Source organism: Macrotis lagotis, chromosome 8 (assembly GCF_037893015.1).
Source record: "Macrotis lagotis isolate mMagLag1 chromosome 8, bilby.v1.9.chrom.fasta, whole genome shotgun sequence".
Lineage (NCBI taxonomy): Eukaryota > Metazoa > Chordata > Mammalia > Peramelemorphia > Peramelidae > Macrotis > Macrotis lagotis.
In genome coordinates this window covers 66,079,767-66,100,487 of record NC_133665.1, presented here as the reverse complement: position 1 = coordinate 66,100,487, position 20,721 = coordinate 66,079,767, and the positions used below count along the sequence as shown (strand labels likewise).

Here is a 20,721-nt window from a genome sequence, read left to right as displayed (position 1 = left end):
TTCAGTTTGGTAGTTCCGTAGTACAATGGACAGATCAGTGATCCTAGAGTCGGGAAGATCTGAGTTCACATTTGGTCTCAGATTCTTAACTGGCCATGTGACCCTGGGCAAGTCACTTACCCTCTATTTGTTTCAGTTTCCTTATCTGTATAAGGGGCATGATAGTAGCACTTGCCTACCTGAGTTGCTGTGAAGATCAAATGTGAAATGATCATTAAAGGTACTTAGCAAGGTACCAAGCCAGACAATTAACCTGGCACATAGTAAGTACTTTGTAAAGACTGGTTATGATTACTATTATTATTCATGTTCTAGATGTATGATCAATCTTCCTATCAACAATTCCTTATGTGCCTAGTTACAGAATCCCTGGATGTGAAATCAGACCTGGGTTCAAATCCTGACTTTGCCACTTGAAATGTAACCCATAAAGGAGAATGTAACTTGAGAAGAGAAGTAATTAGCTTGAAATCCTATAATCTCAGAGAAGTAATCAGCCTCAATTTCCTCATCCATAAAACAAAAAAAGTTGAACAAGATCCCTTATAGCTCTACCCATCTGTCCAAATTCTGAAAAGACTTTGCTCCCCACACTTATCTTTTAATAATGAGAATCTTTAATGTCTTCTCAATAGGTTCCATCAGACCATCTGTCTTGAATTCATCACTTAAATAAACAGGCATTTATTAATCACCTACTGTGAACTCTGTAGGCATAGTATTACTGAGATGGGATACAACATATGCATGTCTCATTCTAAAGAAAAGCTCCTTATGACCCTAGAGTGCCTTCTAATTGCAATCTAATTTCTCTTTCCTTTTAAAGGCAAACTTCTTTTTAGGTTTTTGCAAGGCAAATGGGGTTAAGTGGCTTGCCCAAGGCCACACAGCTAGGCAATTATTAAATGTCTGAGGCTGGATTTGAACTCAGGTACTCCTGACTCCAGGGCCAGTGCTCTATCCACTGTGCCACCTAGCCGCCCATAAAGGCAAACTTCTTTTTCTTTTTTTTTTTTAGGTTTTTTCAAGGCAAATGGCTTGCCCAAGGCCACATAGCTAGGTAATTATTAAGTGTCTGAGACCGGATTTGAACCCAGGTACTCCTGACTCCAGGGCTGGTGCTTTATCCACTGCGCCACCTAGCCGCCCCATAAAGGCGAACTTCTAAAAGAGCTTTCTAGACTTATCCTCCTCCATTTATTCTACATTCCATCCCTCTATAACTTACAGTAGTGTAGTTTTTGTCCCTACCACTGTACTGGAATTGTACTCTGAGTTAGCTTATAGTCTTCCAGCTAAATCTACAGTCTATTCTTCAAGTACCTGCTGCATTGGGTCATTCTGTGCTTCTCAAGCTCTCTTACTCTCAGTTTCTATTATATTACCTTAATTTGTCTCCCCCTTTTCTCATTGCTTGCTTCTATTTCCTACCTACAGTTCTTCTTTCTCCTCCCTCAAAGTTTTGCATTCCTCAAAACTAGTTGTCTTTGCTAGCATCTCTTTTCTTTCTGAACTGTCCACCTTGAAGGGATAAGAACGTCTCTCCTCATGGCTTAAACTGACTCCATTTAGGAGGTAGGAGGAAGGGCACTACCTGCCAGAGTTAAAGGTCACATATTTCTGGAATATTTCCCAAGAAAACTTCAGGCCATCGTTTCATTAGCTGAAAAAATTCATTGTATCATGATCAACTCTTTGAACTAGCTTCAGTCTTTCTTGGGTATAAACTATAGAGGCAATAACTAGACCTTTACTTGAAGACTTTTTTAGCTTAGTTTAGCTTATAGTCTTCAAAAACCCAGGGTGTCCTCCACATCATGAAGAGATCACAGAGGATTAGAGTGGGTAAAGAGCAGATTTTTAATTTTCAATAAACTAGCAATTAAATGATTACTCCATGCAAATACTGTGCCAAGTACTGGGAGAGTAATATTTATCAGTCTTCTGACAAATGACCTGGGATCATTTTTGCTATATAAAAGATATTGAGGGAGAGGAAGTGATATGAGCACCTGCCCTGGAGTCAAGAGGACCTGAGTTCAAGTCTTTATTTGCTGTGGGACTCTAGGCAAGTCACGTGACCCTGACTGTCTCAAAAAAAGAGGCATTAAATCCATCTTTGAGACTTGATTAGTTCAGGGCACTGAAGACTTGGGCTTTGATATAGTTTTAGTTCCCGAGGAGTACCTGCTGCTTCTTTAGGCTTCCCTGGAAGACCACCTTGAGGCACCACAGAGGTAGAGAAGTTGTATTCAACAGAGTCAGAGGGATATCTTCACTGAAGATCTTTTCCCTATTATGAATGTCATTTCCCTGTTATAATGAGGATAAAACTTCTTTATGTGATAGACTGTTCTGATCTCTAGTGTGCTGTACCATCTCTGCCTGAGTCAGGTTAGAGCTGATATAAAGACCTTTTGCACTTAATAAATCTTTATCAACTTGAATTAGAACATTAGAACAGAGTGGAATGTTGTTCTCCAATTTTGTGATAATTAAAGTGAAGGACTGGAGAGATACTTAGAAACAAAAGCGAACATGGGCATACTTTGGGAAGTTTTCTTATTCTTGATTGCTAGCTCTTGCTCAGGAAATTTTTGACAATGCTTACATAGTGCGCTCCACTGCTAGAACAGAGAGACCAATTTCTCACTTATAGGCATTCAATTTATAATATAAAGGGAAGTTGTGTTAAAAAGAGATTCATCCAAGACAGATCCTAGAATGAATGGTCATTAGTCATGGGATTCAGAGCCAGAAGTAACATAGAAGTCACCCATACAATTCCTTCATTTTACAGATAAAGAAAACTGTGACACAGAAATGTCATACCCAAAGTCACACAGGTAGGAAGTGGTAGGACAAAAATTTGAACTAGGCTCCTCTGTTTCTCTATATCATGCTGCCATCTTAATAGGCATATAGATGCTCCAAATAATTTCTAATATAGATATTTGATCACTCCAAGCAGAAGTCACCACCCCCATTCCTCCATAAACATATACAATAATGTAGCTTTGATCTCTTGTTTTATGCTGTTCAAAGGACAAGGCACAGACCCCCTTATGACTCTAACAGTCTTGTGACTCCATAGCACACATTTCACAAGTTTGTTCTGGTGTAGGTTTAGGAAACATATTGTTTATGGGATATGCTCGGACCAGAGTTGAAAGAAACCCTGGATTATCTAGTACAGCCCCAATATTTTACAAAGAAGAACCCTGTAGCTCAGGCATATTGACTTGCTCCAAGGTTGAAAGAATAACAATAAGGCCATTTGTGTATGTTGCATTTAGTTTTTGCTAAGTATTTTAATTCTGCAAACAGGAACTATACCAGTTATTTTCTTCATTTTATAAACGAATGAAGTATTCTTCATAAATAAATGGGGAAATTGAGAACAGAAAACTAAAGCTTCATGCTTACAGGTAGTAGCAGAATTTCGATTTGAACCAAGATCTCATGTCTGTTAATCCATATGTCCCTTCCATCGTTCCACAGTTTTTCTTTTTAGGAAAGATGAAACTTCAGATCAGAAATTGCTCTGGGTCTTCCCATAAAGTCACATACATCTATGTGGTCATATTTTTCCATGTTATTATCCATTCCTCAACTCGTATATGCTACAGAGGAAATATCTAACCTTGATCATTGTAGCCAAGGGATTGAAATGGGGGATAAAGTGAAGGCATATTGAAAGAGAAATAAATCTTTTTCATCTTATCAGTTTGAAAAAGTAGAAAAATTATTAACTAATACATTTCTTTCAGTCAAAAAAAACCCGATTTTCCTGCTACTTCCTGTTTCCCCTTTACAGCTGATGGTGTCTGTGTCTTTAAGTGCCTGGTCAATGGAGATACGGAATGCTGCCGAGTTGGGAGAGAATCTGTCTTAATTACTTTGGGTTATAACAGTACTTTGCTGTTGTTCCAGTCTCATTCTGGTAAGTACTCTGGCCTGAAGATCACTCTAAATCCATACCCCACCTCCAGGAATAGACCTGAGAGTGGACCTTTTGATGACACCTGAAGAAAGGTGTCATTTTTCACACTGTTACAGAATGATCCTGGGAATGCTCTACCAGAGGTAGCCCTTCTCAAGAGAAAATTTAGAAATGCTGAAAAATCTTAAGGGCAAAACACATAAAACTGTAAGGGATTTAGACTTCATATGGTCCAATCTTCTCATTTCACAAATGGAAATAGCCCCAAAGGATTGGGGGAGTTGCCCAAGGCTAGTAAATTAATAAGAGGCAAAGTGGGGTACTTGAACTTCAATTTTCTGATTGTAAATATTCTTTCTACTTTATCAGGCTCCAGGTCTTCTTTGCTTCTTCACCACCCCCAAAAAAAACTCCTTCAAGGGATTGAAATTCCTACTGTCACTCCTTTGTATTAAGACTTAATTTTTAGAACACTCCTATGAGAATGTAGCTGTTAACTAAAAGGGAGGAACATTTTACTTTCTTATTTCCCTGAATACATTAAAATCATATACTGAAAGGTGACCTCAGAGACTGATTATAGAATCACCAAATTAGAAGGGATCCCTATGGCCATTTAGTCCAACTCAATCCTAAACAAAAGCTTCTAGAAACCATCCTATGCAAAAAGGTTATTCATTCTCCTAGATATTGAATGGAAGGGACAACAGAGAGCATCTTTTCCAATCTTCACTTTACAGATAAAGAAACTGAGTCCAGGGAATCCAGGTTGCCTAGGGGCTTAAAGAAAGTAATGGGCAAAGCTGAGAAGGGAAAAAAAAACCTCCAGCTTCTGAGACTCAAATTAAAAGTTCTTTCAACTGCCCTGTGCTGCCTAAGGTTTTGTCTTCTTTCCATTATACCACAGTACAAATAAAAATAATGCACACTTCCATAGAGTTTCAATGTTTACAAAGCATATTTCCTCACAAAGCAAAACTGGTGGAAAATGTATTATTATCCCTATTTTGCCTGACTGCTGCTCAGGGTCAAGCTGCTCATGAGGGTCTGAGCTGAGATTTTAATCCAGAACTTTGGACTCTTTAAGTCCATTGCTATTTATGAGATGCTATCCTAGCTCTTTATAATAGTGCATAAACTATTTCACAATGCATTTGTTTATCCTAGTAAATAGCCCATCAAAAAGAAGGTACAGAAGGTATGAAAAACAGAATAGGAATGTTTGGTTAGGTATACATGGAAGGCTTAAAGGGTTGAGGATGCAGGAAAGATCAAGCACTGTGGTGAGTGATGACCATGATGGGCAGGGGAGAACAGGAGAAGCCTGGCAGCGTGTGGAAGGGGAAAAAACACTAGAGGACACTTAGGGTATTCATAAACAAATTTGACATACTTAATGTTCCTGAGGGATGGCTCTGCTGAGTGCTTGCTTTCTATAAAAATAGTGGCTGAATAGGCAGAAATTCAGAAGCATGGCTTATTCTGTCCATGATATTGTTAATATCTGTCTAGGTTGGAGAAAGCACTGGATTTGGAGTTCAGTCCCCTCCCCTTCCCTCAATATTAATCCCCCCCACATTGGATAAATGCATGTGATAATGATTTTTAAAGATAAAGTTATTGAACTTTATCAGGTACAGTATGGGTAGAATAGTCCTGCAGTGTCTTTCTCATTGGAGAAGTGACTAAATTCTCTGTTATCTATCACAGAATGAAATGTAAAGGTGGCAGGGTACAGTGAAAAGAACAATGATTCTGGCATCAAATGTTCTGGGTTCAAAGTGCCATTTTTTATCTACCTATGTCACTGATCCTGTGAAAATTGAGATTCTGTGATCCTTTAACTTACTATAGCCTCAGTCATATCCCTCTAACTCTAATCTATAGAATGAGATAATACAATTCAGATTGTTTTTCTCATACAATGATTATTAAAATGGCACCTGTAGACACTAAAAGTTCCATAAAAAGTGAATTATCATTAATTATCAGTCAACCTGTTCAGGATCTGTGCTCTTATCACAGGAGCTGCTTTTACCAACATAAACCCTTATCCAGCTATACTTTAATAGGCTTGGAGAATTGCCTAAAAATTAATCAAGACTAGATGATTTCATAATCACAACTAGTAGGGGGTTCATGGCAGATTCTGAACCCAGAATTCAAGTCCAGCACTTTATTGACAACACCACGTTGTCAATTTTCATTGCAATCAATAAAGCAAAATTAATGGAATTTATAGATCAAAGAAACTTTTTGAAGATTTCCTTTGTATATAGAATTGCATTAAGTTTTGTTGGAGTATATAAAAAAAAGTTTAAAACTTTATCCTTGACTATGAAACAAAATAGTCACATGTGAAAAATTAAATAGTTATATGAGGTGCCATTGGACAAATGCCAAACAACAAGCATCCAAGGGAAGAAAAGGTAAAAGCTTTATGTAGAAGGAGAAATTTGATTGGAAATTGAAGAATGGATATAATTTGGAGAGGCAGAGAGATGGATGGGGAAAAGGAGATATTAAATTGGGAAGAGAAATAAAGGAGATGCAGGAAAAACATGAAAATCAAGTCAATAGCTTAGTCAAGGAGATCCAAAATATGCTGAAGAAAATAACATACTAAAAACTAGTTTAGGTCAAATGGAAATAACAGTTCAAAAAGTTAATGAGGAGAAAAATATCTTTGAAAGTAGAATTGACCAGATAGAAAAGGAGATAAGAAAGCTCTCTGAAGAAAACAAATCCTTCAGATGTAAAATGGAGCTAAAGGAAGCTGATGACTTTGCAAGGAATCAAGACACAACAAAACAATATCAAAAGAATGAAAAACAGAAGAAAACATGAAATATCTTTAGAAAAAACAACAGATCTAGCGGAGACAATTTAAAAACTATTGGGCTACTTTAAAGGCACAATCAGGAAAAGAGCCCTGACTTCATTTTTTTTTGTTGTTGTTTTTTTGTTTTTTAGGGGGGTTTTGCAAGGCAAATGGGGTTAAGTGGCTTGCCCAAGGCCACATGGCTAGGTAATTATTAAGTGTCTGAAGCCGGATTTGAACCCAGGTACTCCTGACTCCAGGGCCAGTGCTTTATCCACTGTACCACTTCATTTTTAAAGAATTTCTACAGGAAAATTGTCCTGATATCTTAGAAGCAGAGGGCAAAATAGAAATTGAGACAATCCACAGATCTCCTCCTAAAAGAGATCCAAAAAAACTAACCCCCAGGAATAATATAGCCAAGTTCCAGAAATCCCAAGTCAAAGAGAAAAATGTCACAGAGCTGCAGTCAGGATCACACAGGACTTAGCATCTACATTCAGAATTCATAGGGCTTGGAATATAATATTCCAGAAGGCAAAAGAGCTTGGAATACAACCAGGAATCAATCACCCAGCAAAACTGAACATCCTCTTCCTGGAGAAAAGATGGACTTTCAATGAAACAGGAATTTCAAATGGCCTTGTTGAAATGACCAGAGCTGAACAGAAAGTTTGATTTTCAAGTACATGATTCAGGTGAAGCATCAAGAAGGTGGATGAGAAGGGTAAATTATAAGGCATTTAATGATGATGAACTGTATGTATTCCTACATGGGAAGATGATACTGATAATACTCATATGAACCTTCTTATTTATTAGAACAGTTAGTAGGAGTATGTATAGACAAGACACAGGAGGGAGCTGAATTTGAAGGTATAATATATTTTTAAAATGGAGTCAGTGGGTGAAAAGGAAGTGTACTGGGAGAAAGGAAAGGAGAGGTAGAATAGAACAGAATAGTTATTTCATGTAAAAGAGTCAAGAAATAGCTTTTGTAATGGTATGGAAGATGAGGGGGAATGAGGGAACTTCATTCTCATCAGAAATGGCTCAGAAAGGAAACAACATATATACTTAATAGGGTATAGAAATCTAGAAGAAAAAAGGAGAAAAGGGGGATGGGAGAAAGGGGACTGGGGAAGGGAGGTGGGATGTAAGAGATAGAGGAGAGGGTAGATCATGGGAAAGGATAGTCAGATATAACAAATTTTCTTTTTTACTTTTAAAGGTGGTGGGATTGGATGGCCTGTCCAGGACCATGGGGCTGAGTGGTTGCTGGGTCTCTGGGGTGGGATGTAGGCTTGGGGCCTCCTGGCCCCAGGGCTGGTGCTCTGTCCGCTGTGCCACTCAGTTGCACCATAGCACATTTTTGAAGAGTGACAGAATGAAAGGAGAGAGAGAAAATATAATAATTGGTATTGGGGAGAAATGGATTGAGGGAATTACAAGAAGCAATAGCAACTGTGGAAAAATATGGAAGTAACTTCTCTGATGGACTTTTTTTTAGTTGTTTTTTCTTTTACAAAGCAATGGGGTTAAATGGCTTGCCCAAGGCCACACAGCTAGGTAATTTTTAAGTGTCTGAGGTCAAATTTGAACTCAGGTCCTCCTAACTCCAGGGCAGTGCTCTATCCACTGCGCCACCTAGCTGCCCCCTTCTGATGGACTTATGATAAAGAATGTAATCCACCCCAGAGACAGAACTGATGGTATCAGAACACAGACTGAAGTACATTTTTCCCCTCTTTTATGTTATTTCTCATGAGGTTTTTTTTTTATCTTTGTGGGGGGGAGGGAGGGATTATGTTAACTCTTACAATAAGACTATTTTAGTAATGTATAAATAAATAATGTAAAATAAAAAAATTTAAAAGGAGATATTTCAGGGTTGGAAAGAATGAAAATTGTTCAACATGAACAGTAAGTGCAGAAATGAGAATGAACAAGGTACATTTTAGAAATACATTGTAAACTATGATACAACTAAATCTTAACTGATGGAAAAATCAGTCTCTGATAATTTTTAAGGCACCTGAAAACAAAAGTTTTGTGATAAATGGGGATTGGTTGACTTCAGTATATGTTTATATACCTCAGGGTCATAATCGACTAACATTGTACTCTTTACATATGACAATGCTTTTTTCTAACAAACAGAATCTCACCCTTTATAGGGTTCTTTCTGCCACATTCTATCTCTTCTTATATAACACCAATAACTAATTGGTGGCTAAAATGTAAATTGGCTGCTATATATTCTTCAACTTTTGAAGTTTCTCAAGGAAGGGACTATCCCATCTAAAATAATGGAAATTTAGTTGCTATTTGTTATTGTTCATCTCTATAGTGATGATATTAGCAAATAGAACCTTGCCAGCAGTATTGGGTCAACACAGCAGTTCTTATCACTAGTAAAATAAACAGCATCTCTTCCATGACAATATAGTTTGATGATTTTATTTTGTTCTTAGACCAATATTAAGAAGGAGCATTGTGGTGGTTAGAGAGCAAACTTCATAGCTTGGAAGATTTAGATTAAAGTCACACCTTTGATACACACTTTGCCATGTCCCTTGGCAAATTACTCTCCATTGCCTAGGCAACTCTCTAAGATTATAAATTGAAGAGAAGGTTAATTGGTGAAGTGAATTTCCTCACCCAAGTATTCTCTATCCAAATGAAATCACAAGTCATATCCTTATGTTTCAATTACTTCCTATTAATTCCTCTATAGATCACATTCTCTAAAGAAGAAAAAGATGTATAAGATAGTCAAGCAAGACCATCTAATCTAGCAAGTGCAAGGTCAGTTGACCAATCAGGAATTGTTCCATACCTCTATAGCTCCTCATCTCTCTGCCAAGAAGAATATTTTAACATCATTCTTTTGCAACCAACATCATCATTTAATTCAAATTCTATTGTCTGTTAATGTTGTCTTCATTTTTATTTGCATTATTATAGTCTTTGTGTAAATTGTTCTTCTGGTTGTTTTCTTTTTTAAATAAGCTAAGATGCCTTCCTATGTTTCAAATATCTCATCTTTCTTTATTACTTATGGCATAATATTCTCTAACATTTGCAAATCATAATTTGTTCACTTATTCCCAAATGAATCATTTTAAGACAGAATCTAAACTTGAGCGACACATTAAAATCCGGATATTTAAGGGTTTTTCTAAAGATGATATGCATTGCTCAAGCTTGCTCAGGAATATAGATGTAATCTATTGAACCTAATTATCTTCTTTGGGGAGATGCCTGTGAGGAAGGAAGAGAAACTGACTTCTACTTTTTACCCAAATTCTCTTCTCCACTGAAAATAAATTCTTAAGATGTGACTTTAAAAATTTCTGAGATGGCTGGCAAGGTAAGGCAGGAAAGAGCTATATTAACCATCATCCAAGCCAAAGAATGACTCTAAATTCCCATTTATGTTTCTAAATGAGTGGATAAGGAGCTTTTTTTTTAGATTTTTTTTTTTGCAAGGCAATGCGGTTAAGTGGCTTGCCCAAGGCCACACAGCTAGGCAATTATTAAGTATCTGAGGCTGAATTTAAACTTAGGTACTCCTGACTCCAGGGCCGGTGCTCTATCCAGTTCGCCACCTAGCCACCCCGATAAGGAGATTTTGTGTCTGTTTTAATAAATTATTGAGAACCTTTTACTTAAAAGATCCTTGTTTCAAAGATAACTTCTTTTTTCCTTCTGGAATAGCCAATTATTTTAAGAACAATTATTTTACAGTGTATTATATATAGCACATGTAATAAAATAGATGTTTTCAGTCACCAGAATTTATTGAACTTTCACCTGTTTTGCACTGGTACCTGAGATAAGTGTGTGAGAATGGAAGGACATGTAGTATTCTATTATTTAGCCTAATCTAATAAACTACTCATGGATGTTTTGGGAAATCTTTAACATGATCTCAAAGTATGTATGTCACTGTTTGGGAAATAGAGTTCACTGTCTTTCTGCTTCTCTATTGTGTTATTCTAGTTATCCTGTCACACCAGTAATTCTCTCTCTCTCTCTCTCTCTCTATATATATATATATATATATATTAATTTTCCACATGAAAGTTCAAAATGGTTTCTATAATAAAAGTTCTTCTAACAGATTGTGGCAATGGTACCCTTGAATTCTGGAAATTTATAAGTAAAATCATTTTTTTTTCTCAGAAAGAAAGAATAAAGCTTCTAGTGGGGGTGGCTAGGTGGCGCAGTGAATAGAGCACCGGCCCTGGCGTCAGGAGTACCTGAGTTCAAATCTGGCCTCAGACACTTAATAATTACCTAGCTGTGTGGCCTTGGGCAAGCCACTTAACCCCATTGCCTTGCAAAAAATTTAAAAATAAAAGAAAGCTTCTAGTGAATGAAGGACAAATTCATACCATAATTATAGAGCAGAGTAAGGATTTTCTTTTGAATTTGACACATTTCCCCAAACCAGGAGTTATAACCTGGTAACTTAGAAAAGAAATGAATATTGACATGAAGTGCTATAAACTTAATATAATGTTCACAGTCAAAGAAAAACTAAAAGAAGAAAGATCCTTCAAATCCTGGAGAGAATGTCTGGTAATACCTTACTTTCTCAGATGGTTAATTCTTGTGTCAAAAGAACTTTTCAGTGTTGGTTGTTTATTTTATCAAGCTCTATCAACTTTGGACTGAAGGGACCCAGGTTCTTTAGGAACAAGAGCAAAGGGCTCCTTCAGAATTCATGGTTTTGATGCTATAGCTTACTGTTTTATTTGTATTGCTAGTCCTACTCTCACTGTTCCCTCCTTGAACATTTGTGAGAGGCAAATTTCCACTCAACTTAGAGCTGGACTTCTTAGCTAGTAATTGCAAACTATATATAGTCAATATATGTGTGTGTGTGTGTGTGTGCATATGTGTGCTTAATATTCACATGTATGTGTATGTATTATACACATACATATAGGTGTATCTTTACTTATACATATTTTATAATTACTTCAGTATATTTGGTTTTCTTTGTAGACCTACTTTATTTTATTCAATTAAAAAACTTATTCTGGATTTGATTAGAGACCACACTTATCTATTTAGTGTTCTTTCACCAATTGATGGATTTTGTGTAGAATGATACAGTTAGAACCATGAATTAGGGAAGATAACTATGGCTAGAAGTATATAAGATGGATTGGATCTTTAGAGAAACTTGAAAGCACTTAGGAGGTTATTGTAGTTACAACCCAAATGAGAGTTAATAAAGAGACTGAAATATACTAGTAGTAGTAGTAGTAGTGGTGGTGGGGAATGGAAAAGAAAGAATGAATAAATTTAAGAGACATTATGAGGGTAGAATTGGGATTACTTCATGACTAATTTTGTTTTGTAAGTTTAAGTAAAAGGGAGGTATCAAAGAAAATTAAAAATTTTGAGCCTGAATTATTATAAATATTGTACTGTCATTAAGAGAAACAGGAAAGTTGGAAAAGGAGATTTTGTGGGGAAAGTGAGTTTAGTTTGGTGTACATAACTTGTAGTGGGACATCTGAGAACTGTCCAACCAGTCAAAGGAAATGCACAGTTATAAACTTGGGAAAATATCAGGGCTAGCAATTTAGGTGATTGTTGAAGCCATGGGAATTGATGAAATCAATGAGAGGTTATGAGAGAAAAGACCAAGCAAGGATCAAGTCTTAGTGAATAAAATACATGTAGTAGGGAACCAGAAAGCAGAAGAAATAGTGGAGATAGAGAGAAAGCCATCAGAGAGGTGAAAAGATCAACAAAATGTGGTGTCATGAAGCTCCAGAATGAATGTTCCAAGTGGAAGTAATAACCATAGTTATTAAATGCTGCAGAAAGGTCAAGGATAATGAGAACTTTAAATAGATCAATTCTTTTCATAAAAGATAAGTAAAGATCTCCTTAGGATTAGAGAGGCCTGGGGAGAGTGGGGAAGAGGGAGAGGAGGGGAGAGTAAGTCAGAGAAGAAAGTACTTGAAGTTGTGAGAAAAGATATTTGGAACAAGGTTCAGAAGGAGACGAAAGGCTGAGGAAAAGGGCACAAGCAGAGGACTTAGATTTAAAGGAAGGAAAGAAAAGAATGCAGTTCAAGACAAATCTTCTTAAGCAGCTCATTTTCAGTTTAGTGTGTGTCTTAGAAGGTTGGTGATGGATATACATCAATAGCTAAGGAAAGGTAGAAAAAGTAGAAAAATAGGTTAATGGTAGGATAGAGTCCTCACTAAGCCAAATGGACAGAGGATCTTAATTGGTATTGGACTGACTGAACTGATTGGATGTTGCCCACTTTGTTTGCCATCTCTCAGGCAAACATGTGAACTATTTATTTAAGTGGAATTTTCACATGGGATTTTGAGATGTTAATCAGTTTCCTAATGACCAAAGATGCATCTTGAAATTTGAGACTTCTTATAATCAGAAGTAATGAAATGGCCACCATCATTGACATTGAGCTTTAAGAACAAGTGGTATGGGCATTGAGAGATGAGAGCAAGTGGTCCATCTTCTGTTGGGATATACTAGTACATATATATAAAAGTATATATGTTAGTAGACTCTATATATTATCTTAATCTATATGTAAATGACATACATGCATACATTGTGGTTATCATGTATATAAATTGTGTTATATGTATATATAGTATATACATCTATTATAAATCTATTTATGACATATTTGCCCACTATAAACTATTCATGCTCAGTTCAAACTTGTTTCTTTATGAGGTCTTCCCTAATACCTCTTCAAACCCTCAGCTCCTAGTGCCTTCCATCTTAAATTCCTTAATTTATGTTCTCTTTGTATATTTTATCTTATCATCTTTGACTGTAAATCATTTGAGAGAAGAAAATTTCTTTTTGTTTTTGTATATCCAGCTTATAGTAAAGTGTTTGGCCCATACTAGATATTTAATAAATGTTGGCTGTTTAATTGATAGCACCACTGAGAAAATATTGTTATCTCTTAGTTACCTGGGTTGAGAGGAAATGTGTGATTGTAATAATATGATCATTAGAATTACCACCTTAATAATCAAATCTAACACTATCATTCTCAAAATCAGAGTAGTTTAATTTGTTCCAATAAACATTATAAACATAATTCATTGAAGCTTTTGAGGAGTAGCGAATGGAAGAGTGTGACAAGGAAGAAAACTTAACAGATTCCTAAAAGGTAAGATGTGTAATGTAAAAGAAAGAAATCTCTGCTAACAAAATGTGGTTTTTGAAATAAGTCCTCTTCCTCCGTCACTAAATGAGAAAATTAGCATGGAAATCTAACTTTAGCAAGTCTTCATTCAGAAACCAAGAAACAGTGTACTAGGAAGCCCTGGGGAAGAATGGGAAAAGACCCCAGGTCTGGGGTCAGCAGACTCCAACTCTGCCACTTACTATTTATGTGATCTGTGTGAAGTCATTAGACTTCTCTGGACATCAGTTTGCCCATACATAGAATGAGGGCATTGTAATATGCAATCTGCAAGGTCCCCTTCCTCTGTTTTATTGTTCAATCAGTGCTTATTAAATAAATGTTTATTAAATAGTTTGTTGACTGACGAACTTCAGGACTTTCTTTGCTTAGCATTTGTGAGTTAGGAAATTTTTTTTTCTTCCTCTGCTTTTGATCTGTTAGGTTCACATGTAGTGTGACTCAATCTGTTTTCCATTGTGTATGTTTACTTATCCTAATTTGGAAAGGTTTGAGCAAAAATGATAACTCTAAAGACTCTATATTTGAAAAATGCCTGTTTTGAATCATTTTTAAGAAGGAAAAGTCATGCCTCACTGGTGAGAAGGCTGTCCTGTGCTTTCCAGCTTCTAGTATTTATGGCAGTACAATAGATACTGCAGCACCTTTGTCCTGCTGACCATGTATATGCAATCTCTGAAAAGCAAGGCATGGATAAGAAAGTAATAGACGGGGTCACTGACTTTTCTTTAGAAAACAAAAGATCATGTATTTATAATGTAATGACTAGACGGAGTGTGGTAGTTATGGACACGAGAGGAGCCACTTCTCTGAAATACTTCATTTAACACAGAGTGGGTGGGGCAGGGGAATGAAGTGGTTTCATCATCTTAATTTTTGAATATTTGGCTAATGGCTTTTTGGATAGGGAGTATGGGGAGTGCAGAGAAGGGAAAAGAGATGGAAAGGTGCCAGTGAAATCTGTTAGCATACCATATGTTCCATGACAGCAAGGAGCATCTCTTACCTACATCTTCCTCAGGGCTTGTCACAATGTTGTATACATAATCAGCATTTGATAAATGTTGTATGAATGATGAATGAATAAAGGAATGAATTAAGACTGGTATCAGTAAAGTTGTGTCTTTTAGATTGAGTCTAATGAAAAGAAAAGCATCTTGTTTCATAAAATTTTATCTCTATTAGATTCTGGGATGGTCCATACCCTTTGAATCAGAAATTGTAATGCTAGAGGAATATTCCAAGGATCAAAACAACAGAAATGCCACATTATGTTTTGCATGCCACAAAATGTTTTTAAAAGCAAAGAACTGGAAACAAAGTTGATGTCCACCTCTAGGGAACTGACTACATAATATAAATGTAATGGAAAGTTATATGCTATTAGAAATGATGAACAGGGAAAAAAACAGAGAAGCAGGAGAAATCTTATGTGAACTGTTGCAAAGTGAAGAAAGCACAATCAGGAAAATATTATATACAATTCCTGTAGTAAGTTAAATGGAAAGGGGAAAAAAACCCACTGAAACTGAACACTAGGTAACATATAATGACTAAATAACAGATCCTGAAGAAAAAAAAAAGAAAATGTACTTTTTCTTCCTCCCTTCTTTGCAGATGTGGGGGACTCCAGATGTAAAATATTACTTGTACTATCAGATTCACTTGTCATATTGTTTAGTTTACTGAACTACTTTTTATAATCCTCTTATTCTTCATTATAAGCAATGGTCTCCAGGTTTGGGAAGGATTATATCTGGAAATTAAGGTCATATAAAACCAAAAGTTATTAATATTTTTAGCAGACGGAACCTAAACTGTTTGGAGGAAACCAGAGCACTTAAAGAAATTCATTTTCACTTGAATCAACATTTGAATTAATACAGAAAAAATATTTTGTGTTAAAGAAAAATGTCTATCTTGATTTTTAATTATTGCATTGGAATAACTAGTGTGTGTGTGTGTGGGGGGGAATCCTATGGTCCTTTCCATGATTATGTGATTATATCATCTGTCTTTTTTCTCTCTTGAACACCTTTCAGATCTTTGAATTAAATCAAGAATTGACCAGGGAAGGGGTAGCTAGATGGCGTAGTGGATAAAGCACTGGCCTTGGAGTCAGGAGCACCTGGGTTCAAATACGGTCTCAGACACTTAATAATTACCTACCTAGCTGTGTGGCCTTGGGCAAGCCACTTAACCCCATTTGCCTTGCAAAAAAAAAAAAACCTAAAAAAAAAAAAAAGAATTGACCAGGGTGAGAGCAGATCTCATTTGGTGGTTAACCAAGTGTTTGGGGATATCTTAAATAATTATTTAAGTCTAGCTGAGAAAAATGAAAAATAACTTGGAGGATAAAGAATTCCTGAGAGTAACTGTGATGAACATTGAACCAAGTCAGTGATTGGAATATTAGCTTCCAAGCATCATAATGTCACTCTTCTGGTAACAACAGCAAAAAATCTTGAGTGATTTTCTTGTTATCTCATCTGCTTGGCATTCAAGAACTTCCATAATATTGCACCAGTCAAGCATGTGAATCTTCTCATTGATTTACTCCATCCATATACTCAGAGTTCTAACTAAACTGAACTTCAGCATGTTCTTGCTTCTCTCAGACATTTCTCATACAGTTATTGATGCTGTCCGTCCCTTTTAAAAACCCAATTCAAATCACCCCTTTATAAAATTTCCCTGACTCTCCTAATTTGTAATTCCCTTTTTCCTTGGATCTCATATTATTTTGTTTTGTTTCTTTAATATATTAAAAAAGGTTTTACTGATGGTTTTTGTTTTCTATGCCTAGCCATTTCTTAATACACTTTCCTCTCCCATTTAGCCCCTCTCTTAAAACAAAGAAAAAACAAGTTAAACTAATGAAAAAAATGATTGCATGCCAGTATTTGCAACATTCTGTATCCAAAGTCCCCCACTTCTCTCCAAAAGTCTTATCATCAGTCTCCAGGATTGATTGGTCATTACAATTAATTTGTTTGGTTACTTTTTAGTGTTGTTTTCATTTATGATTGTAGTTATTGTGTATGTTATTCTTTTGGTTCCAAGAATCCAGTGTTAGATCAAATAAGTCTTATGTTTCTCTAAATTCCTCATATTTATCATTTCTTTTTTGATATTTACCATTTCTTAAAGAACAATAATATTTCAATACATTCATCTGACTTAATTTGACCAGTGGACGCTTGCTTTGTTCCCTGTCTAATGAATTGTGTGTGTGTGTGTGTGTGTGTGTGTGTGTGTGTGTGTAGAGAGAGAGAGAGAGAGAGAGAGAGAGAGAGAGAGAGAAAGACCGATAATGTATTAAAGTTATTGGTTTCCCTCTTCTATCCCTCCTAGACTATAAGAACCCCAAGTCAGTCACCGTGTGTGTCAGCTAAACTTTATATTTACCCATAGAAGTACTTTAAAAATGTTTGTTGATTGAATCATTTACTCATAGTCTTTAATAGTATTTTTTGTTTTCATTGAGGGTCTGATTGATTGCTTCAAATTATTTTTAGCAAAATTTTTAGCAAAAAAAATTTTTTTAGCAAAATTTAAAAGAAATTTTTCTGGATGAAAGTTCTTTTAAGAATTATTTATTTTTAATATTCTTTTTTAATTTTGAGTTCCAAATTCTCTCTTTCCTCTTGAACCCTCTTAAGTTCATTAAGAAGGCAAGCAATATAGTATCAATTATATATTTGAAATCATGCAAAACACATCCATATTGGCCATGTTACAACAAAGAATAAGAAAAAATTCAAAAAGTGAAAAAGATTATTCTTCAATTTGCACTCAGAATTATCAGTTCTCAATCTCTGGAGATGGATAGTATTTTTCATCATAAATCATTCAGAATTATCTTGGATCATTGTATGGATCAGAGTAATTAAATATTTTATAGTCAATCATTGTTAGAATATCGCTTTTACTGTATACATTGATCTCCTGGTTCTCCTATCTTCACTCTTCATCAAATCATATAAATCTTCCCAGGTTTTTCTAAAACCATCCCTTTTGATTCTCATAGCATAATAGTATTCCATCACAACCATATATCACAACTTAAACAGTCATCCAAATGCAAGTTTTCTGTCAATGAAGTTTTTTTAAAATAAAACTTCTAAAATGAAAAACTGCTTTTGACCAGCAATCATAATTTGCTTTACTTTTATGTTAAATAGGATTTAGATATTTTTCTTTTATTAATAGTGGAAAATAAGACATATGGGAAATATGTTGGTAATTGTAAGAAATACAAATATTAAAACCTAAAAAAAAAAAAAAGGGAAGGTGGCTAGGTGGAATAGTGGATAAAGTACCGGCCCTGGAGTCAGGAATACCTGGGTTCAAATCCAGTCTCAGACACTTAATAATTACCTAGCTGTGTGGCCTTGGGCAAGCCACTTAAGCCCGTTTGCCTTGCAAAAACCTAAAAAAAAAAATACAAATATTAGCCTTCCAATCCCTTATCTGGACATGTTGATGCACCTGTTACATTTGGGCCTACTTTCTACCAATGTAAATCATAAGTCAGTCACTCTCCCCCCATCTCCCCCTCCCCCTCTCCCCCCTCTCTTATTCCATACAAAGCATTCAGTGAGGTCTTTTGTTGTCTAGCATTGTTTCTCTATAACTGATCTGTCTCCTTTTCCTGTTGTATGTGTCCTTGATAATGTATTTTGTGCCATTTCTTGCTTTCCAGTCACTGTTGATAAAATGATACAGTCTGCTTACACCCACGATGCATATTTCCATTGCCCTTAGGGTCACCTGCAAATGTGATATTTCTGAGATGGTGATATTTTATAATTCGCAGACATGTAGCATCTCTGGGGGAATGCTGGTATTAAAAAGATGGCCTTTTGCTCATTGGAATCATTGAAACCATCAAGCCACATCACCTCTCTAGGCTGAATTGTCTCATACCATAGAGGAGGGGTGATAAATAATCCCCCAGTCCTTCCAGTTCCAATGATTTCTCATCTGTGATTTATATCATTGGTAGCCTCATATTTCAACAATAAATAATTCCTACATTTTTATATTTTTACTAGATTTCAACCTAATTCATTTTATTCATTTAGCACTCCAATAGGGAATAATCATAGGAGCTGCTGGGGCAGGGGAGGAGAATATCTTGAAAAATGTCTCATAGATAGTTTTATCTATCATGGATTATGATTAGGTACAGAGGGTCAAATATGCAATTAGGAGACTGAATCTGCAGACTTTTCACTACTTAGATCCACTTTTAGATGCCTACTATGCTAAGCAGCATGGGGTCTAATAACAGGCCAGATGAGGCATCTGAGAGAAATAACATATCCCCAGCACTTAGCACAATTTTAATGGACTGTCTGACATGAAGTCCTTTTTCCTAAGGTATAACAATCAAAGCTTACCTTACAGCAGCTTTGAGAAGAATTGGGGGGGAGGACTCAGAACTTTGCTATTCACTCCCTTCACCACTGCCATCATGTGATACCTGTGACTGTCAACCAAATGAACTAGTAGAACTAGGGTACATTAGCATCAAAGGCAGTGCAAAATCAGCTTCAATACCTGATTTTTTTACCCCTATATTGAGATATCGAAGATCTTTACCCCACAAATATTCTCACATGTAAATTTGGTCCCTGAAAAGAGCTCTGTCTCTTAGGGCTCTAAGTGTATCCCTGAGGGTGGAATAATTCTATGATGCTATCAATTTGAGACTCTTTTCAGGTTGGTCCTCTCCAGTATCAACTACCAGTGATTAGTACCACCTACACTATTTGACCATTTAATGGTTCAGGAGGGAAGGAAATAAGTATTTGTATAGTGCCTACTCTGCACAAAGATTTTGTACATGTTATCTTAGTTGATCTCACAAAAACCTTGAGATGTAGATACTCCTATTGTCTACATTTTATAGTTAAGGAAATTGAGTATAACAGAGGTTGTTGACTTATCAGGATCACACAGCCAGAACATGTTTGAATTCAGATTTGAACTCAGAGCTCTGGGACTGGAGTCAGAAAGATATATTTACTATGCCTCTTAGGAGAGATGTATTGAGAGGTTAAAACAAGAACAGAGAGAGGCACAAATACATCCTTCTATTACCTTGGGGTACTATCAACTATCTCAAACTTCCTGGAGAATGGGCTCAGATTTAAAGCAAGTTTTACAAAGCTTTTAATCTACCAAGTTCACTTTTTAGATTTGACTTAAATAATGGATGTGACTGTGTGACATTGTCACTGTCACTTTCTCTTAGTTGCCTTCAATCTACTCTTGTCCCCAGTCATGAAAGTGACTTTAGACTTTGCCCCTCTTATTAGGCTTTTTTTGGCATGGAATAGAATATAGTTCTTGGACCTCTGCCAATTTATTCTCTCAGTCTTCCCAAGTTCACCAGAACATAACCTGGTCTAATATTTCACCTCTGAGCAGGAAAAAACAGATACAACCAAAACAGATGCAACAGCATGGCCATGCTCTTACCTTAAGAGAGGTAAAGGTCCAAGGCTTTATCTGTTTGGAGACGGCACTTTTTACTTGAACACAACCAAGGGGCAAAAAGGGTCTGAATCCCCTAGCTAGTGCCCTTCATAAGCATTGCCAGTTCTAGCTCAGTAGCCAGTCCAAAAATCTCTTCAAGAGATAAGCAGACAAGGAATAGCACCTGTGCACATCTGGTGTTCAGGTGGAAATTTTGTTGCAGAATATTACATGTGCTCATAAAAA

General features: G+C 36.1%; 1 protein-coding gene across 1 annotated transcript in view; it reads left to right on the top strand.

Moving 5' to 3' along the window:
• LOC141495750 (histone-arginine methyltransferase CARM1-like) overlaps positions 1-20,721 on the top strand; it is a 272,410-nt gene that overhangs the window by 111,836 nt on the left and 139,853 nt on the right. The window contains exon 2 of the mRNA XM_074197436.1: positions 3,818-3,943. Coding sequence (XP_074053537.1) covers positions 3,818-3,943 — 126 coding nt within the window. The remainder of the gene's footprint in view (positions 1-3,817; positions 3,944-20,721) is intronic.